This window comes from Nematolebias whitei, chromosome 15 (assembly GCF_014905685.2).
Source record: "Nematolebias whitei isolate Nwh7 chromosome 15, NemWhi1, whole genome shotgun sequence".
Classification (NCBI taxonomy): Eukaryota; Metazoa; Chordata; class Actinopteri; order Cyprinodontiformes; family Rivulidae; genus Nematolebias; species Nematolebias whitei.
This window is the reverse complement of record NC_056512.1, coordinates 44,743,466-44,758,293: the sequence shown is the minus strand read 5'-3', so window position 1 is coordinate 44,758,293 and position 14,828 is coordinate 44,743,466. Positions and strand designations below refer to the sequence as shown.

The 14,828-nt window shown below is 39.8% G+C and overlaps 1 protein-coding gene across 1 annotated transcript in view; it reads left to right on the top strand.

Moving 5' to 3' along the window:
- The window catches only part of plcl5 (phospholipase C like 5), a 103,956-nt gene extending 92,849 nt beyond the window's left edge, over window positions 1-11,107 (top strand). The window contains exons 5-6 of the mRNA XM_037689272.1: window positions 1,572-1,681; window positions 10,440-11,107. Coding sequence (XP_037545200.1) covers window positions 1,572-1,681; window positions 10,440-10,868 — 539 coding nt within the window. The 3' untranslated portion in view covers window positions 10,869-11,107. The remainder of the gene's footprint in view (window positions 1-1,571; window positions 1,682-10,439) is intronic.
- The last annotated feature ends 3,721 nt before the right edge of the window (window positions 11,108-14,828 follow it).

The window sequence follows — 14,828 nt, the reverse complement described above, 5'->3', positions numbered from 1 at the left end:
CAGGTACATGTTGTTTTAAACCCTTCCCATACTCTTGCAATATTCTAAATAACTCTAAACTCTCTGAAAGAGCACAGAATGTCATGATTCCAGCTCTCTACTTGCAACTGCACTCTGCCTTGTGCTGGTCTTGGCCACGCCCACTTCTCCACTGCAGAGCGGAGATCAGCTGATCAGCTGCAGGAGGAAGCTTCTCCTGCAGCTTGGGCTGCACAAAAGGTGCAGCAGGTGCTAAATAATTTAAAATAATTTATTTTAAATAAAAATTCCAGTCTGATCGTGTGGCTCATCCATCAATAAGTGTGGTCATGTCCAATCTTATTTTGAAAAACCACAATAGAGCGAGTCCACGAAAACGAACTGCAAAGTAGCGAGGGACTACTGTATAAATATTTTCCCACATACTCACACAAATATGTAGTAAGGACAAAATAAACGTGCATTTCTCTGTCAACTCATCTTTCGTGGTTTATCTTTTCTTTACTCAATCACTATATCTGTGTAGTATAGTAACACCATATTTTCTGCTGCCTTTGTTTCTAATTATGACTCATACAGAAGTCAAAGCTGCAAATAGTTTTGGTGTCCATGGTGGATCCCCTAAAAAGACAAGGCTGGTATGATGCGATGGAAGTGGGCAACAAAACAAGGTTCAAGCTTTAGAATACAGTTTTGCAAATCCAAAGGAGGCCGTCAGTTTTTTTAAATTGGCCGCCCAAAACACAACCTCACAGCTTACTGGTTGAAAACACTCAGAATGCAGTGAGACCACTGTTGTAATTTCTTGGGTTACTTAATTTTCTTTGAGTTGCCAACTAGTCTCAAATGGTGGCCGCCCAACGAGACCACATATGCAGACTCGGGCTCGCTCCTTCCATTCAAAACTCGCTTTACTTAACTCAATAGAAGTCTTAACAAGACGGGACTAATTTAGTTATTCCTGAACTACCTCATAAAAGGCTTAAAGAGAGCAGCTGTCCTCCATGTCGCCATTCTTTAAAGCGTTTGCACTTTTTTCAGCGTAGTGTAAAGAGTTAATACATTGTATATTACAAATATTGTTGGAGAAATTCTCTCATTCTCCGACGTTGTTTACTCAAAAGAACCACAGATTACGGCAGCTGAAGATTAATCTCTGGCATTTTACTTTCAAGGTCAGATTTCAGGACAGGTTACATACTTATATATAAACATACACACCTGTAGATGTATACAGGAATATAAACCACGAGCCGCGTTATCTGCTTGTTTTTATAACCGTCTCAGCTCAGAGTTCAACATAGTTCATGGGGTGTCCTTGAAGCTAGCTGCAGCCTCCGTACAGCACTCTCCGTTTACACAAACGTATGGTTCATGGGCAGAGATAAGATGGTGTCTTGGGAGAGGGTTCCAACTTGTTTTGGTTTTTTGTTCTCAGGACAGAGAGGAAGAATATTCTCAGCCATAGAAATAATAATATCCATAACATTTGACAAAAAAATCCCTGACAATTATTCTCCAAGGTAGATTATGACGTCCTAACATGTTGATATCTTTGTTTCCTTTTTGCGTCCATTCATACATCTGCTCAGGTCTGGACTTCCACGAAGACCTGCATCGGATTGGAGCGAAGGAGGGTCTGAAGGGCCGTAAACTTCAGAAGGCCATGGAGAGCTATGCTTGGAACATCACTGTGCTTAAGGTGAGCAAACATCGCCTCCTACAACCAAGTTCCTCTTGAATATATACAAATCCAAATGATCTAAACTGTAGCTATGAACACTGATTGATAGGCACCTCAGAGATTATTCTGAAGACTTTAACCAGCTGAATAAGCAATCCCAGACACTGTAGCTGAGATTTAACCTCATGGTGTCTTATGGGGAGCTTCTTGGGCTAATTGTGTTCCTCTCTTCTCTAATCCCTAAATCTCTTAAGTAATTAACTTTGATTCCAAGCGTTGTTTTATTTGTTTTCTCGTGTATCTATCTTGACAAGACTTGATAGGATTGTTCACACTTGTTGGAAGAAGTGCAACTACACGCAATTAGTTAGCTCAAGGCCCCAAAGCTTTAAAGATGCTGAGAAAAAGGCGTTCTTGTCACTGCCTGCCCTGTGACGCGAGAGATAAAGCAGCTCAGTTCTCATCTCGTGATCGCTGGCGGTGCACAGCTGACTCAGCTAAACACAGACACATCAGACAGGATGTTGTTTCCTTTATTTACTACCACCTGAAGAAGATCTGATGGTTCAGCTTTCTACTCAAGTTTTAGTTAGAAGAGTTTGATTCTCAAGACAATGTCGCACTAAAAGAGCTGCAATTAATAATTAGAATTGTTTAAAATTTATATTTATTAAAAGGTATCTACTTCGGGGAAACGACAATATTCACGTTGTATGTTTTCCTGTTGGCAGAGTTTCAAAGGCACTTTGTTATTTTCAGTTTTGTAAAAAATTAACTGTTTTTTTATGAATATTAAGCATCAATCCATTTTGTTCCACTTGTTCTGGAGTCGGGTTGTGGGGGCAGCAGCTTAAGTAGGGAAACCTAGACATGTTTTTTCCACAGCCACCTCTTCCCGCTCTTCTGGGAGGACTCCAATCCTCTCAGGCCAATCGAGAGACGTAGTCCCTCCAGCATGAACTTGTTTCAAATGTCTGTATCTGTGATCTCGTTCTTTCGGTCACTAACCAACGTCTAGGTGAGGTGAGGGTAGGAATGTAGACGAACCAACATAGAGCTTTGCCTTACAGCTCAGCTACTTCTTCACCACAACGAACCGGCACAGAGTCCACAATACAGCGGTAGCCACACAGATCCGTTTGTTGATGTCCTGCTCCAGTCTTCCATCACTCGTGAAGAAAACCTCAAAAGACTATACTCCTCCACTTGAGGCAGAAAATCACCCCCAACTAGAGTTGCATTCAGGCCTAAAAAATCCGACCCGGGCCCAGCCCCAGTCCGTAGCCATTTTTTCTGACACAACCCGATCCGATCAAATTAACTGTAACAAGTGCTTGTAAGCAAATCAGTTTGGCATGATATTTTAAAAACACATTTCAATGAAAGGAAGATATGACATTTCTTGTTTCACCAAATGGATATTAACATAAAAACGAATAGCCTGAAAAAATCTACTCTAAAGATCGGCTATTACACAGATGAACAAAAATATTTTTAGAGCAAAATCTTTTGGAAAAATATAGAACAAGGCTGTTTTCGTTGAACGCGCTGCTCGCTTCGACTTTTGTAGATGCTGCAACTTCCTTCACCGCAGATGACAGCAGGTGCGGAGACGCGCGCAGCCGGTGATCAGCTGATTGATCCATCCATCCATTATCTTTACCCGCTTCTTCCTTTTCGGGTCGCGGGAGTCGCTGGTGCCCATATCCAGCCATCTCTGTGCGAGAGTCGGGACACATCCTGGACAAGTCGCAAGTCCATTTCAATCAGCGGAAGCGCTCGATCGGTGACAGGTTGTCCATCTGAGCTTAATGCGACTTTTTAAAACCTCTTTAAACCGGTCGGTTGGACCTGCCTCCTCCTCAACAAGTAGATTAACTCAATGTTATATTGTGCATTCTTAAGTTTTATTTGTGCTGTTTGATTCGTAAAACCGCATCAAAGCCTGAGACCGGCCCGGCCTGCACATTAATCACATTATAATGGCCCGGACCGGCCCTAATCCAGGTTGGTCTGGGACGGGTTTCAGGTTTGGGTTAGAAATGCCAACTCTACCCTCAACCCAGAAAGGGCAATCCACCCTTTTCTGACTGAGGACCATGACCTCAGATTTGGAGGTGCTGAATATTTATTTTGGTTTGAACGTCTTGTTTTGATTTAATATTAAACTAAAATGTCCTTATGATGAGAGAGGATGGAGTTATAGCCGTTTCAGTCAAACCTTGTGTACAGTCCTGTACAACAATGGGAGATATTGTAAGATATGTTAGCAGTCATAATTATGAGTTAAGGATGACTCTCAGCTACTACCACACCAAATTTTAGCTCAGTATCTACAAAATTATCCAAGTTATTTTTGTTTTATATTACACAACTTGAATTGGACTGACTCTTAAGTGGATCCATTGTAGGTGTATATCCAATACTTTCTACAAGTTTAATTAAGATTCATGCAATAGTCCATGAGATATTTTGCTAATGCTACAGACAAATGAACACACACAAACACACTGAAAAAAAAAAAAAACATTATTGCCTTTGGTGGCAGAATCCATGTCTAAAGGCAATCTGGGAACTTGTAGTTGAAAACCAAAAAGAGATAAAGTCTGGCATCTTCAGACTGTTCAGGATCTGAAAAACAACTCCTCCATATCAACTCCTCTCACCCTCACTCCCTAAACCGTCCAACTCCTCTCATCCCTGTGTGGCTTTCAAGCTGCAAACGTCCCTCTTTCGCTGCTTCCTCGTCTCATTTATTCAACGAGCTGTGCTCTCAACAGAAAGGCATCTTGGCATGCGCAGAACTCCTCCTCCTCGTTTTCCCCGTCCTTCATTTGTAATCTCTGCATCATACTGAACATTTGGTGAAAGGCCGGTGCCTGTTCTGCCAAGCCTGGCAGTCGTGCCTCGTTAGTTCACCTGTCAGCCTCTCCAGATTCTCAGCAGGCGCTGAGGCGCTGCACAGGGCTGTGAAAAATGATTTGCCCTCTTACAAATTTCTCCTTTTTTTTTTAAATCGTTTACGTTTGAAACAAACCAATTTTAATATCAAATGAAGACAACTAGAATAAATACAAATTTCAATTTCTTTAAAATTATTTCATTTTTCGTTCAACCTTTATTTATTAAAGGGAAAGAGTTATTCAAACCAACCTGGCTGTGCATACAAATCTAATCTCCTCTCTTTTTATATCAACTATTACTTTTGTTGGAAAGTTGAGTTCAGTTTCACCAGCTGGCTGCACCCAGGCCTGATTACTTGATTATTGTCTTCTTATTATTATTCTTGATCTTCTTGTTCTTCTTCTTTTTGTTCTTCTTGTTGTTCATGTTCTGCTTGTTGTTCTCGTTCTTCTTGTTCTTCTTCTTCCAGCTTTTCATTTCTGGGGTTGCCACAGCGAGTCATCCTCTTCCATCTCACTCTGTCCTCTGCATCCTCTTGTTGTTAGATCTGCTAAATCAAGAAGTCACTCATAAATAAGAAAACCTGAAACAGTAGTACGATAGTTACAAGACTTCTCCAAGAGAGCATCAACGACTCCTCCTGCAAGACCTCCCATAAGAACCCAGAACACCAAAAGCTCTGCAGACCACACTAACCTCAGTTACAGTCAGAGCTCATGGTTCAACAGTAAGAAAGAGACCAACAGTCCAACACAGCAGAGGTAGTGTAATGGTCTGGGGCTGCTTGTTGTAATTGATAATAAAAACATGAATTCTGCTCTATCAGAAAATCCTGAATGAGAATATCCGGCCATCGGCTCGTGGCGTTACTAAGATCAAGCTCACTTGGAGCAGCAGGACAATGATAAAAAGCACGACAACAAAATTCCTCCACAAAGACATTAAAGACCCACTAGATGTGAAAACGCTTGATTGCAGTTGTTGCTGCCGAGTTAGCACAGCTAGCTTTGAGGTTTAGGGAACAACTGCTTTTTCACACGGTCACGTTGGTTTAGATAGCTTTTTTTAATTTTAATAAATGCAATCATTATTTATTAACTGCATTTACTTGTTATTGTTGTCACATATTTACACACGTTTCATCTCCCAGCATTATAGCTCGATAGATAAAGGGATGAGGGGCGACGAGAAGGGAGGAAAGACTAGGTGGAGAACTAGCCTTTTTCTGTCTTGTTTTCACGCACACACACACGCACGCACGCACTTCAACTGTACTTGGACGGTGACAGGAAGATCAGAGCCGTCACTGTGAATGATGCGTTTTGCACCTCTCTGTCAAAAGAAAAGCAGAGAGCGCAGCTTTGAAGCACACGTCAGAACTACTGAAGCTCTTTTTGAAAATAATTAAAACCTCAAAGAAATTATGCGTCTTGTCTCGAGTGTCAAATCACTCTCAATTGTAATTTGTACCGCAATTAACATTTCTCAGTCATGCACATTTCATCAACTCTCCACCAAAGTAGTTCAGATTTTATGTTATTTTATATTTTTGCACTCAACTACAATTTTGACCCTTTTTGATTAAGCAAATCATTTCGTCATCTATTCTGCTTTTCTTCAAGGATTTTAGGGTTTTTTATTCTCACACCAGCTCACATTTGCATGTTTATGGTACGAAATTTGGACTCAGGCCCCAGATCAAGAAACCAAACAATTAACAAATAAAATAAATACGAAATAGTATAAATAAATATATATAAAATAAATAAAGTTTAAAAAAAAGTAAGCTGAATTAAGTGCAGCTTGAGTTCAGCAGTCTGACAGCTGCAGGGAAGAAACTGTTTCTGAGCTTGCTCTGATTGCTCCTCAGTCGCCTGCTTGAGGGGAGGGGCAGGAACAGACTGTGTGCAGGGTGAGTGGAGTCCTTCATGATGCGGAGCGCCCTCCCCCTGCATCGTGATGTGTAGAGATCCGAGGTGGTGGGGAGACTGACTCCAACATCTTCTGTGCAGCCTTCACCACTCTCTGCAGAGCTTTTCTTTCTGCAGCTGTGCAGCCTCCATGCCACAGGTTGATGCTGGAGCACAGGATGCTCTCCAATCCGCTTTCCATTTGGAATTTGATCGGGCGTTGTAGTGAAATTAGGCGTCCAGATTTCACCCTGAGGATCACCTCTGAGCAGCTGTAGGTGTGAACGCATCTGCTACAAGTGTACTTTACTTGTTGCAGCAGAACCAGCATCTTGCTTTCTTATTTTATGCACAGTGACTCATGCCTTACATAATTTTAGTTTTTTTTTTTTTCCTCTTTCTCAAACCTGACTTATTCATGCTGCTGGTTTCAGTGCTGGCATGGTTTGGGTAAAAGGCCACTTGCAGCAGATTAGCATCACCTGTGAGTAAAATGTCAGGCTTTGTGAAGCAGGTTAGAACCTTTACTCTTCCTGCAGCATGTCAGATTACTGTGTGCCGAGCGTACAATGGGAACTTTATGCTTTTCATCGTTTGCCTGTCATTGTTGTGCACAGCAGGTAAGCCTGTGTCGCTTCACGGGGGATGTTAGTCCACCAAGCTGTCAAAGTGGGTCTAATAGAAGGTGGAGGCTTTTTGTGAGATAATATTTGCAGAAGCACAGATGTCACTTTTTTTTAGCTTGAGTTTGAGTGGCCTCTTTGGAGAAGAGAACTTAGTTTAGGCGTTGAAGAAGGAATAAAAAAAAGTAAAGATTTTGATTTCTTAGAAAAATAAATGTACTAACATGATGTAAACCTTTCTCCCTTATTTCCTCTGTGGCGGCCATCTTAAATTGAGTTACTCAGTTGTAGATGCACACGTTGAATACTTCATGAGATATTTTAACTGTAAACACACACTCACAGACACGGGCAAAAACATCATCAATCTGGTTTTGCCTTTGGTAACATTAGACGTGTGTCTTCCACACAGCAACAGTATCCTGTAGAGAAAACTTCCCCTTATTTCCCCAAGGTTCAGACGACATTCTCAGACTGGCAGGCAGCGAATGGCCACCGCTTCCGATTAACTTAACAGAGCTGGAAACACAGGATGCCTGTTCTGGCCGCTTCCTCGTCCTATAGCTGGGATTCACCTCTGGGTGCTCAAAGAGCAGTAACATTATCTCCAGCAGAGAGGAGCTGGCAGCCATCCAGGATCACTGTCTGGACTTATACTGCCCCCTTCAGTTCACTGTTGGTTATTACATTAAAATGTGATTCAGTGGTTTTTATTTTTACATGAAGTGTTAAAGAAAAGCAACCGAGTTCTTCCCTTTCTTTCCCTGCATCAAATTAAAAAATGTTTAGGAAGCAATTGAAAAATAAGCTATTTAAACAGCTCATTTAAATACAGGGAAGTCATGGTAAAATTGCCTCTGCTAAGTATAAATATATATATATATGTGCACAGTTTCCATGCAAACTGTGCTGCTTCAGTTCCTGGGTGTAATGTGATGTAATGGTCCTTTGGAGGAGTTAATGGATGAAGGGTGGAATGTGACAAAATTAATTAAATAAATACTAATAATCACATAATTAAACACGTCATTTAATTATTCAATACATAATTAAATAATTAAATATACAATTAAATGCGCAATTAATTGATTAAATGTCCCATGCAATGATATTTATTTCATGGGACATTTAATTAATTAATTGTGCATTTAAAATTTAATTGTATATTTAATGATTTAATGATGTATTGAATGGTTAAATGATACATTTAATTATTATATATTCATTTATTTTTGTCACATTCTACCCTCCATATTAATGGTCTCTATTTCTTTAGGAAATAAACTGTTCCCCAGTCTTTGTGTTTATCATTTCCCTAAAACATTTTTGTATGATCAAGAAAAATTCATTTTAAAACAGAAAATTAATTTCTATCAGATGAAAGACTTAGAGTGACTGTAAGTTAAACCAGAATTATGAAACCATATTACGGGTGTTTATTTATTTATTTTTTCCTTTTTTTTCTATTTTACTTGTTTTTACTGTGTGTATAATATTGTGTCTGTTTTTATCATTGACAATGTAAGGTGACCTTGAGTGCCAAGAAAGGCGCCTACAAATAAAATGTATTATTATTGTTTATTGCATTAAAACAGTTTATTAACTAGCTAACACTAGCTAAAATCTAGAAGATTCAGAATGTCACCTAAAAGCCCAAAGGAGCAAATTAGCTTAAAGCCAAATGTAGCAAAATGCTGGATAAAAGCTAAATGTGACAAAAGACTAGCTAAAAGCCAAAAGTAGAAGGGGGTTAGTTACAAGCTAAAAGTACTAAAACATCAGTCAAACGCAGCACGATTAGCTTAAAGCTAGATAAATAATAAAGGCTAATTAAAGTCCAGTAGTTCAATTCAATTCAAGTCGCAACAGAAGTCATCTCGGGGCACTGAACAGAAATATCCATATACATTAAAAAACAATGGTAGCTGAAAATAGCAAAAGGCTAACTAAAAGCTAAAAAACACATCTCTTCTCACAGACATTTCACTCGGTGTAAATTGATCTAGTGTTTTTTAATCTGTGACCCTATGTTTTAAATGTGTTTTATTAATTATTCAGTTATTATTATTAGTGTATTGTGTATATAAATATATTTTTCTCTCTTTAATTTTACTCATTAATTGTTGTTGTTAAGCACTTTGATATCATGATCTGTTTTAAATGTGCTCTATAAATAAAGTTGACTTGACTTGACTAAAAGTTGCAGAACAGTAGCTAAAAAGAAAACAAGAGGCATTTTTTTATGCATTTCCTTGTGGGAAATATTTATCATCAAAGTTAGATATTTTTAATTTATTTTTAATAAGTCATAAAAACCAAAAGTGTTTGCATTAGGAATGCACAATTGAATTTTTGGCTGATATCTGATGCAGATACCGATATTTTATATACGTTCTGTTGTCAGATCATAAGGATCTTATTTAGGCTTATTTGCTTCAAAAATTGTGCAACAGCTGTAAGAGCTGGTGACATATATTCAGTAACAGCCGTATGATATGCACAGCACTTTAACTTCTATTAAATGAAAAGTGTTAAATGTTATTTATTAGCATTAGTCACCTGCGATGCCGTTTCACCTGTCGAGGTTTGTTCCAGGTTCCTATAGCTGCAGTGTGGGATCCTCTGCACTCCTGTGCATGAAGGACACACTTTGTAAGTTCAAAGTTTTTGTCTGTCCATTGTTCCGTAAGACTGATCATGCTAACGGGCTAACACGACGTCCAAATGTCTGTGGTAAAACTCACCCAAGTGCTATCGGCTGTTAGCTTCTCAGTGACGTCAGAAATGACGGCTTGTAACTCGGGTAAGGCTACGTCAGAAAAATATCTGACTGGGGACGATGTAGCGAGGCTCAACGTAGTCCAGAAATCTTTGGAATCCGACATCCTCACCAAAAATAAAATAATAATAATAAAATAAAATAATAATAAAACTTCCACACTGCCGACATTTTGAATTTTCCTCTCCGCCGTGAGATCATGTGCGCGTGACGTCATCGTGTTGTGCTGCCGCTGCAGGTAAAAACAGCGCCTTTTACATCGGCGCGTTATTTTGATGGAATGGCCGATATTGAACTTTAACGCCAATATCGGCTGAGACCGATACCATGCCGATAATATCGTGCATCCCTAGTTTGCATCCATCTCCTGAATGTGCTGGACGTCTTGATGTGTGAATGAATAAAATAGCCCAAAGTTTGTAGAAATGGATAGAATAAAAATAAAATAAATTAAAAAGAGGAAATAAAAAAAGAGAAAAAATAAAAAAGAGGAAAACAAAAGTGTGAATCAGCGATATTTACAAATGTCTCTGTGTCTCTGTCTCATGTCTCACTCTCAGGGACAGGCCGACCTGCTGAAGCACGCTAAGAGCGAGGCGCTGGACACTTTGCGTCAGATCCACTGTGCAGCTCAGTCCTGTGGCCTCAGTAAAAATGGAGCAGCTTCTCCACAGCTTCAGCATCATTCTCACCACCAGCCCCCACAAGTACAGCAACAGCCTCAGGCCAAGCCCCACCCACAGCCCCCACCGCTCCACCAGTCCCAAACCACACCTCAGGTTTACCCCCATCCCCACCTACAGCAATACTCCTTGCCACCAACTCTCCCTCCTGTCCAAACTGTTTTGAAACCGCCAGCCTACCCACAGCCCCCGCCCTTACCCCAGAATCAGTTCCAGAGCCAGCAGCAGAGGGCAGCAGGACCCCTCGACACCATCCCCGAGAGGGGAAAAGAGCTGGTCTGGGAGAATCCTGCAGCTTCCTGCTGACTGGCAGCCTGTGCCCACAGAGAGTCCCACCCAAAGAGAGACGAGGAGAAGAGCGGCGTAGAAGGAAACCAGGAGGACGGTCAGGAAAGAGAGAGGGAGATGATGGCGGGGAAGAAGACTCGCCGTGCTAGAAGCGAGACGAGAGTTTAACAGGAGGTCAGAAAACGAAAAAGATCAGTAAGAGTTCAGTCGTGCGTTTCTTAGCAGGATTTTTGGTTTAGAACAACCTTCATTTCAAGCAGAGAGTTGACGTCTTCTTGCTGGAAACAAAGTTTTGGTAGGAATGCATACTGACGGAGCACGGCGCTGTGAAAAGTACTCGCCCCTCTGACAGATGTCTTCTGTCACACTTCCATATTTCAGATCTTCAAATGCTTCTGTCCGAAAGATAACCTGAGAGAATAAAAAATGGTTTTATCTTTAAGCAATCCAAACTAATCTGGTCCTGTTAGAAAATAATTATCACCTAAACTGAATAAATGTTTGAACCAAACTTGGCGGAAACAACAACAACAAGAGAAATTGCATTTCCAGCGAAAATGCAGTGTGAATGATTATTGCAAAAGAACTTGCTGAAAAACAGCTAAAATTAGCTAAAAACATTCTGAAATGTATCTAAAATTAAAGAACAAGCCTAAATTAGCAGAAGAAAGCAGAAAGAACATGCACATATTTGCTGAAATAAGCAACCTAATAAGCAGAAATTAGCACAAAACTTGGGAAATCAGATAAAAAAAAGCTGAAATTGGAAAAAAAAAAAAAGCAGCTGAAAAGTAGCTGAAAAGGCAGAAAGAAGCTTAACCTACCAGAAGGAAGTGAAAGGAGCTTAATCTAGCACAAAAATGTGGAATTAGCTGAAAAAGCTTAAAACTGCATAAAAACCACTAAATAGTAGCTGAAATCGCAGAAAAGGTTGAAACTAGTAGAAAAAAGCTAAAATGAGCATAACAATCTGAAATTAGAAGAAAGAAGTTACCAGTAATTAGGCTGAAAGTAGCAGAAATTACCATGAAAAACTTTAATTTATCTGAAAACAGATGAAATTAGTTTAAAAAAAAATGTTAAAAAGCTAGCTGAAGATGTAGAACAATTTTAAATTAGCATAAGAAAGCAGAAAGAACATGTTTGCTCAATTAAGCAGAAAGAAACAAAAATGAGCAAAAAAGGTGGAAATTATCTTTAAAAAGCTTAAATTAGCACACACACAAAAACTGCTGAAAAGTAGCTAAAAAGGCAGAAAGAAGCATAAAATTACCAAAAGGAACTGGAGCGAGCACATGTTGCTGAATTAGCCTGAAAAAAGTTGAAATGAGTGCAAAAAGTTAGGAATTGGCTGAAAAAGCTTAAATTATAATTTTTAAAAAAAGTTAAATTGTAGCTTAACAAAAAAAGCTGAAACTCAGAAATAAGCTGAAAAGAGCATAACAAGCTGGAATTAGCTAAACTAATTTAGAAGAAGCACAATCTTGTAGTTAGCAGAAATAATAAGAAAGGAGCACAAAACAGCTGAAATTAGCTGAAAGTAACTGAAAAAAAGTTTAAATTTGCACAAGGACACTGAAAGAAGCTGAACCAGAACAAAATGTGAACGGAGCAGTAAAAGGTTGTAAACAGTAGGGTGTAAAATGAGCTCCGTTCATTTCCTATGAGAATAATGTGGCAGAAAAGGCTAAATATTCCAAAAAGCTAAAGTTGCACCAATACCAAAAGCCATAGCAGGATTGTCCTGAAAGAGCTGAACGCTTTGATACATGATTTGTTGATGTTAATTTTGTTCATTACAATTAGCAAGGCAGCCCCAGACCACCACACAACCTCTGCCGTGTTGGACTGTTGGTCTTTGCCTCTTATCATTGAAGGACCTTAGCTGAGGTAAATGAGGTCTGCAGTGCTTTACAAGTTGTTTAGGGTTTTTTTGAGACACCCCCCCACCCCCTTAATGAATCGTCAAAGCACTCTTGTAGTATTTTGGTTCATCACTGTTATTTTTACCTCATTTGTGGATAACGGCTCTATTTAAGTTTTTTATTTTACAGATCTAGCAGTAAACGGACCTGGATGTGGAGAATAAAATTGGACTCAGATTAATAAAAATACACACTAGTTCATGATTTAATGGGAGGTGGTGTGTTTTTCACAAACAGTAGATGCAGGTTGGTTTGGGTTGGAATATGAGAGTGAATCTGCTGCTAATCTCCAAAAAAAAAGAGAAAGACGGCTGTTAAGAATAAACATCGTAGCTCAGACAAGGCGACGAAGCGCCGTATCTACAAAACTTGGCGTTCAAGCACACGTGGCTTTTGTGAAACTTCTTCTAGACCAACGGGTTTTTTGCCAACTCTAGCCTAACGCTCAAAACATTTATAACTGAATCATAATTAATTTCTAATTTACAAAAAAATTATGGGTTGCTTGAATTCAAAAAGCGTGGTGCTTGCTAAATGGGATTAGACCAGATGAGGCTTGGTCCAGTCTAGAACCTTGGCATTTCTGGTCTTTCAGTCCTGGTCCTCGAGGGCCACTACCCTGCATGTTTTAGATGTTCCTCTGCTTCAGCACACCTGAGTGACTGACGGGCTTCTGGAGAACTTAAAGACCTGCAGAAGAGCAGGAAAACAGCTGAAACATGCAGATGGTGCTGTACACCATCTCCACCATTCAAGTATTGTGTACTAGGTTTTGGACTTGGGAGTATTAATACATTTATTCTATGTCTTTAGCATTATTTATCCAATATCTCAGTGAACATAAATCCTGACCAACGCATCAAAACTGTCGGACCGCTCTGTCCCAATCGGCTCATTCACTGATGTTGCCATAGTTGAACAATTTTCAGTCACCAGCTGTTAATGTAGGTAAACGTTAACCATCGATATGACAAGAATATTGCAGTTTATTTTGTTTCTTGACTGCAATTAAGTGTGACAAAAAAGCAAACCGAAGGAATCTGTCAGAGGGCAATTCAGTACCGTAGATATCCCGTCTCTCTCTGGCCAACGCTAGTAATGTTCTCCTTCACAGTGCACGTGCATCTGCTCTGTGGGTACAGGCTTTACCTCACCTGGCGCTTCACGCCACAAAAATGCCTTTTCATTTCAGAGACAGTCTTTGAGCTTTCTTTAATTTATATTTGCACTCCTTTTGTCACCATTTATGGAAAAAAAAAAAAAAAAAAAAGCTAAACGTGAACTCTCGCTCCTTTTTGTTGACGATGAGGATGTCGTTTTAGTTTGAAGTGCACAAATTCGAGCAGCTCTGTAGGAGTCACATGACCTTTTCAGCACAAACCAGGGAGCTCTAGAGCGAATACAGAAAACAACCCGAAGCTGTTCGTTCACATGTTCTCCGCTGATGTCCACCTCCACCGAGCCCGGCACATTTCCAGGATCATTCATTAAGACTTAATCGTTCCTGGACACGCCCCCACAGGATCTCATCGTCTCCTCCCTGGGGGGGCTGTGTGTATGATGTTATGTCAGTTGCAGTTTTCAGTCCCCCACGGTGGAGCTAACCTACACCCTTAAGTGGCGGAGCTCAGCAATCAACCACAACTGGAATATTTGACCCTGCCTGTTGAAGGTGGGGGGTCAAACACAACAATGGTACTGCTGTTAATACAAAGTGACCATAGATGTAAAGTGTATGTAAAATGTATGAAGGGAACATATATTAAGAATTGATATTCTAATTGTTGTAAGTTTTATTATTTTTTCTTCTTTTTTTAAACATTTCCTGCACATCTGCAGTCATTTGACACCTGTTGTTCTGTGGATCAGACCAAGATGACCAGTGGAGCCGGGTGGTGGGGGTTAATGGGTTAGGGTCAACACACGGGTTGTCCTGACACACGTTTCACTTCCAAATGAGTGTGGAATCTGTAAGAGCTCCATTAAAACTGGCTTCATTGTTTATCTTGCCTCCTCTTGTTTATTTATCCTCTAAAGGTAAACATAAATATAT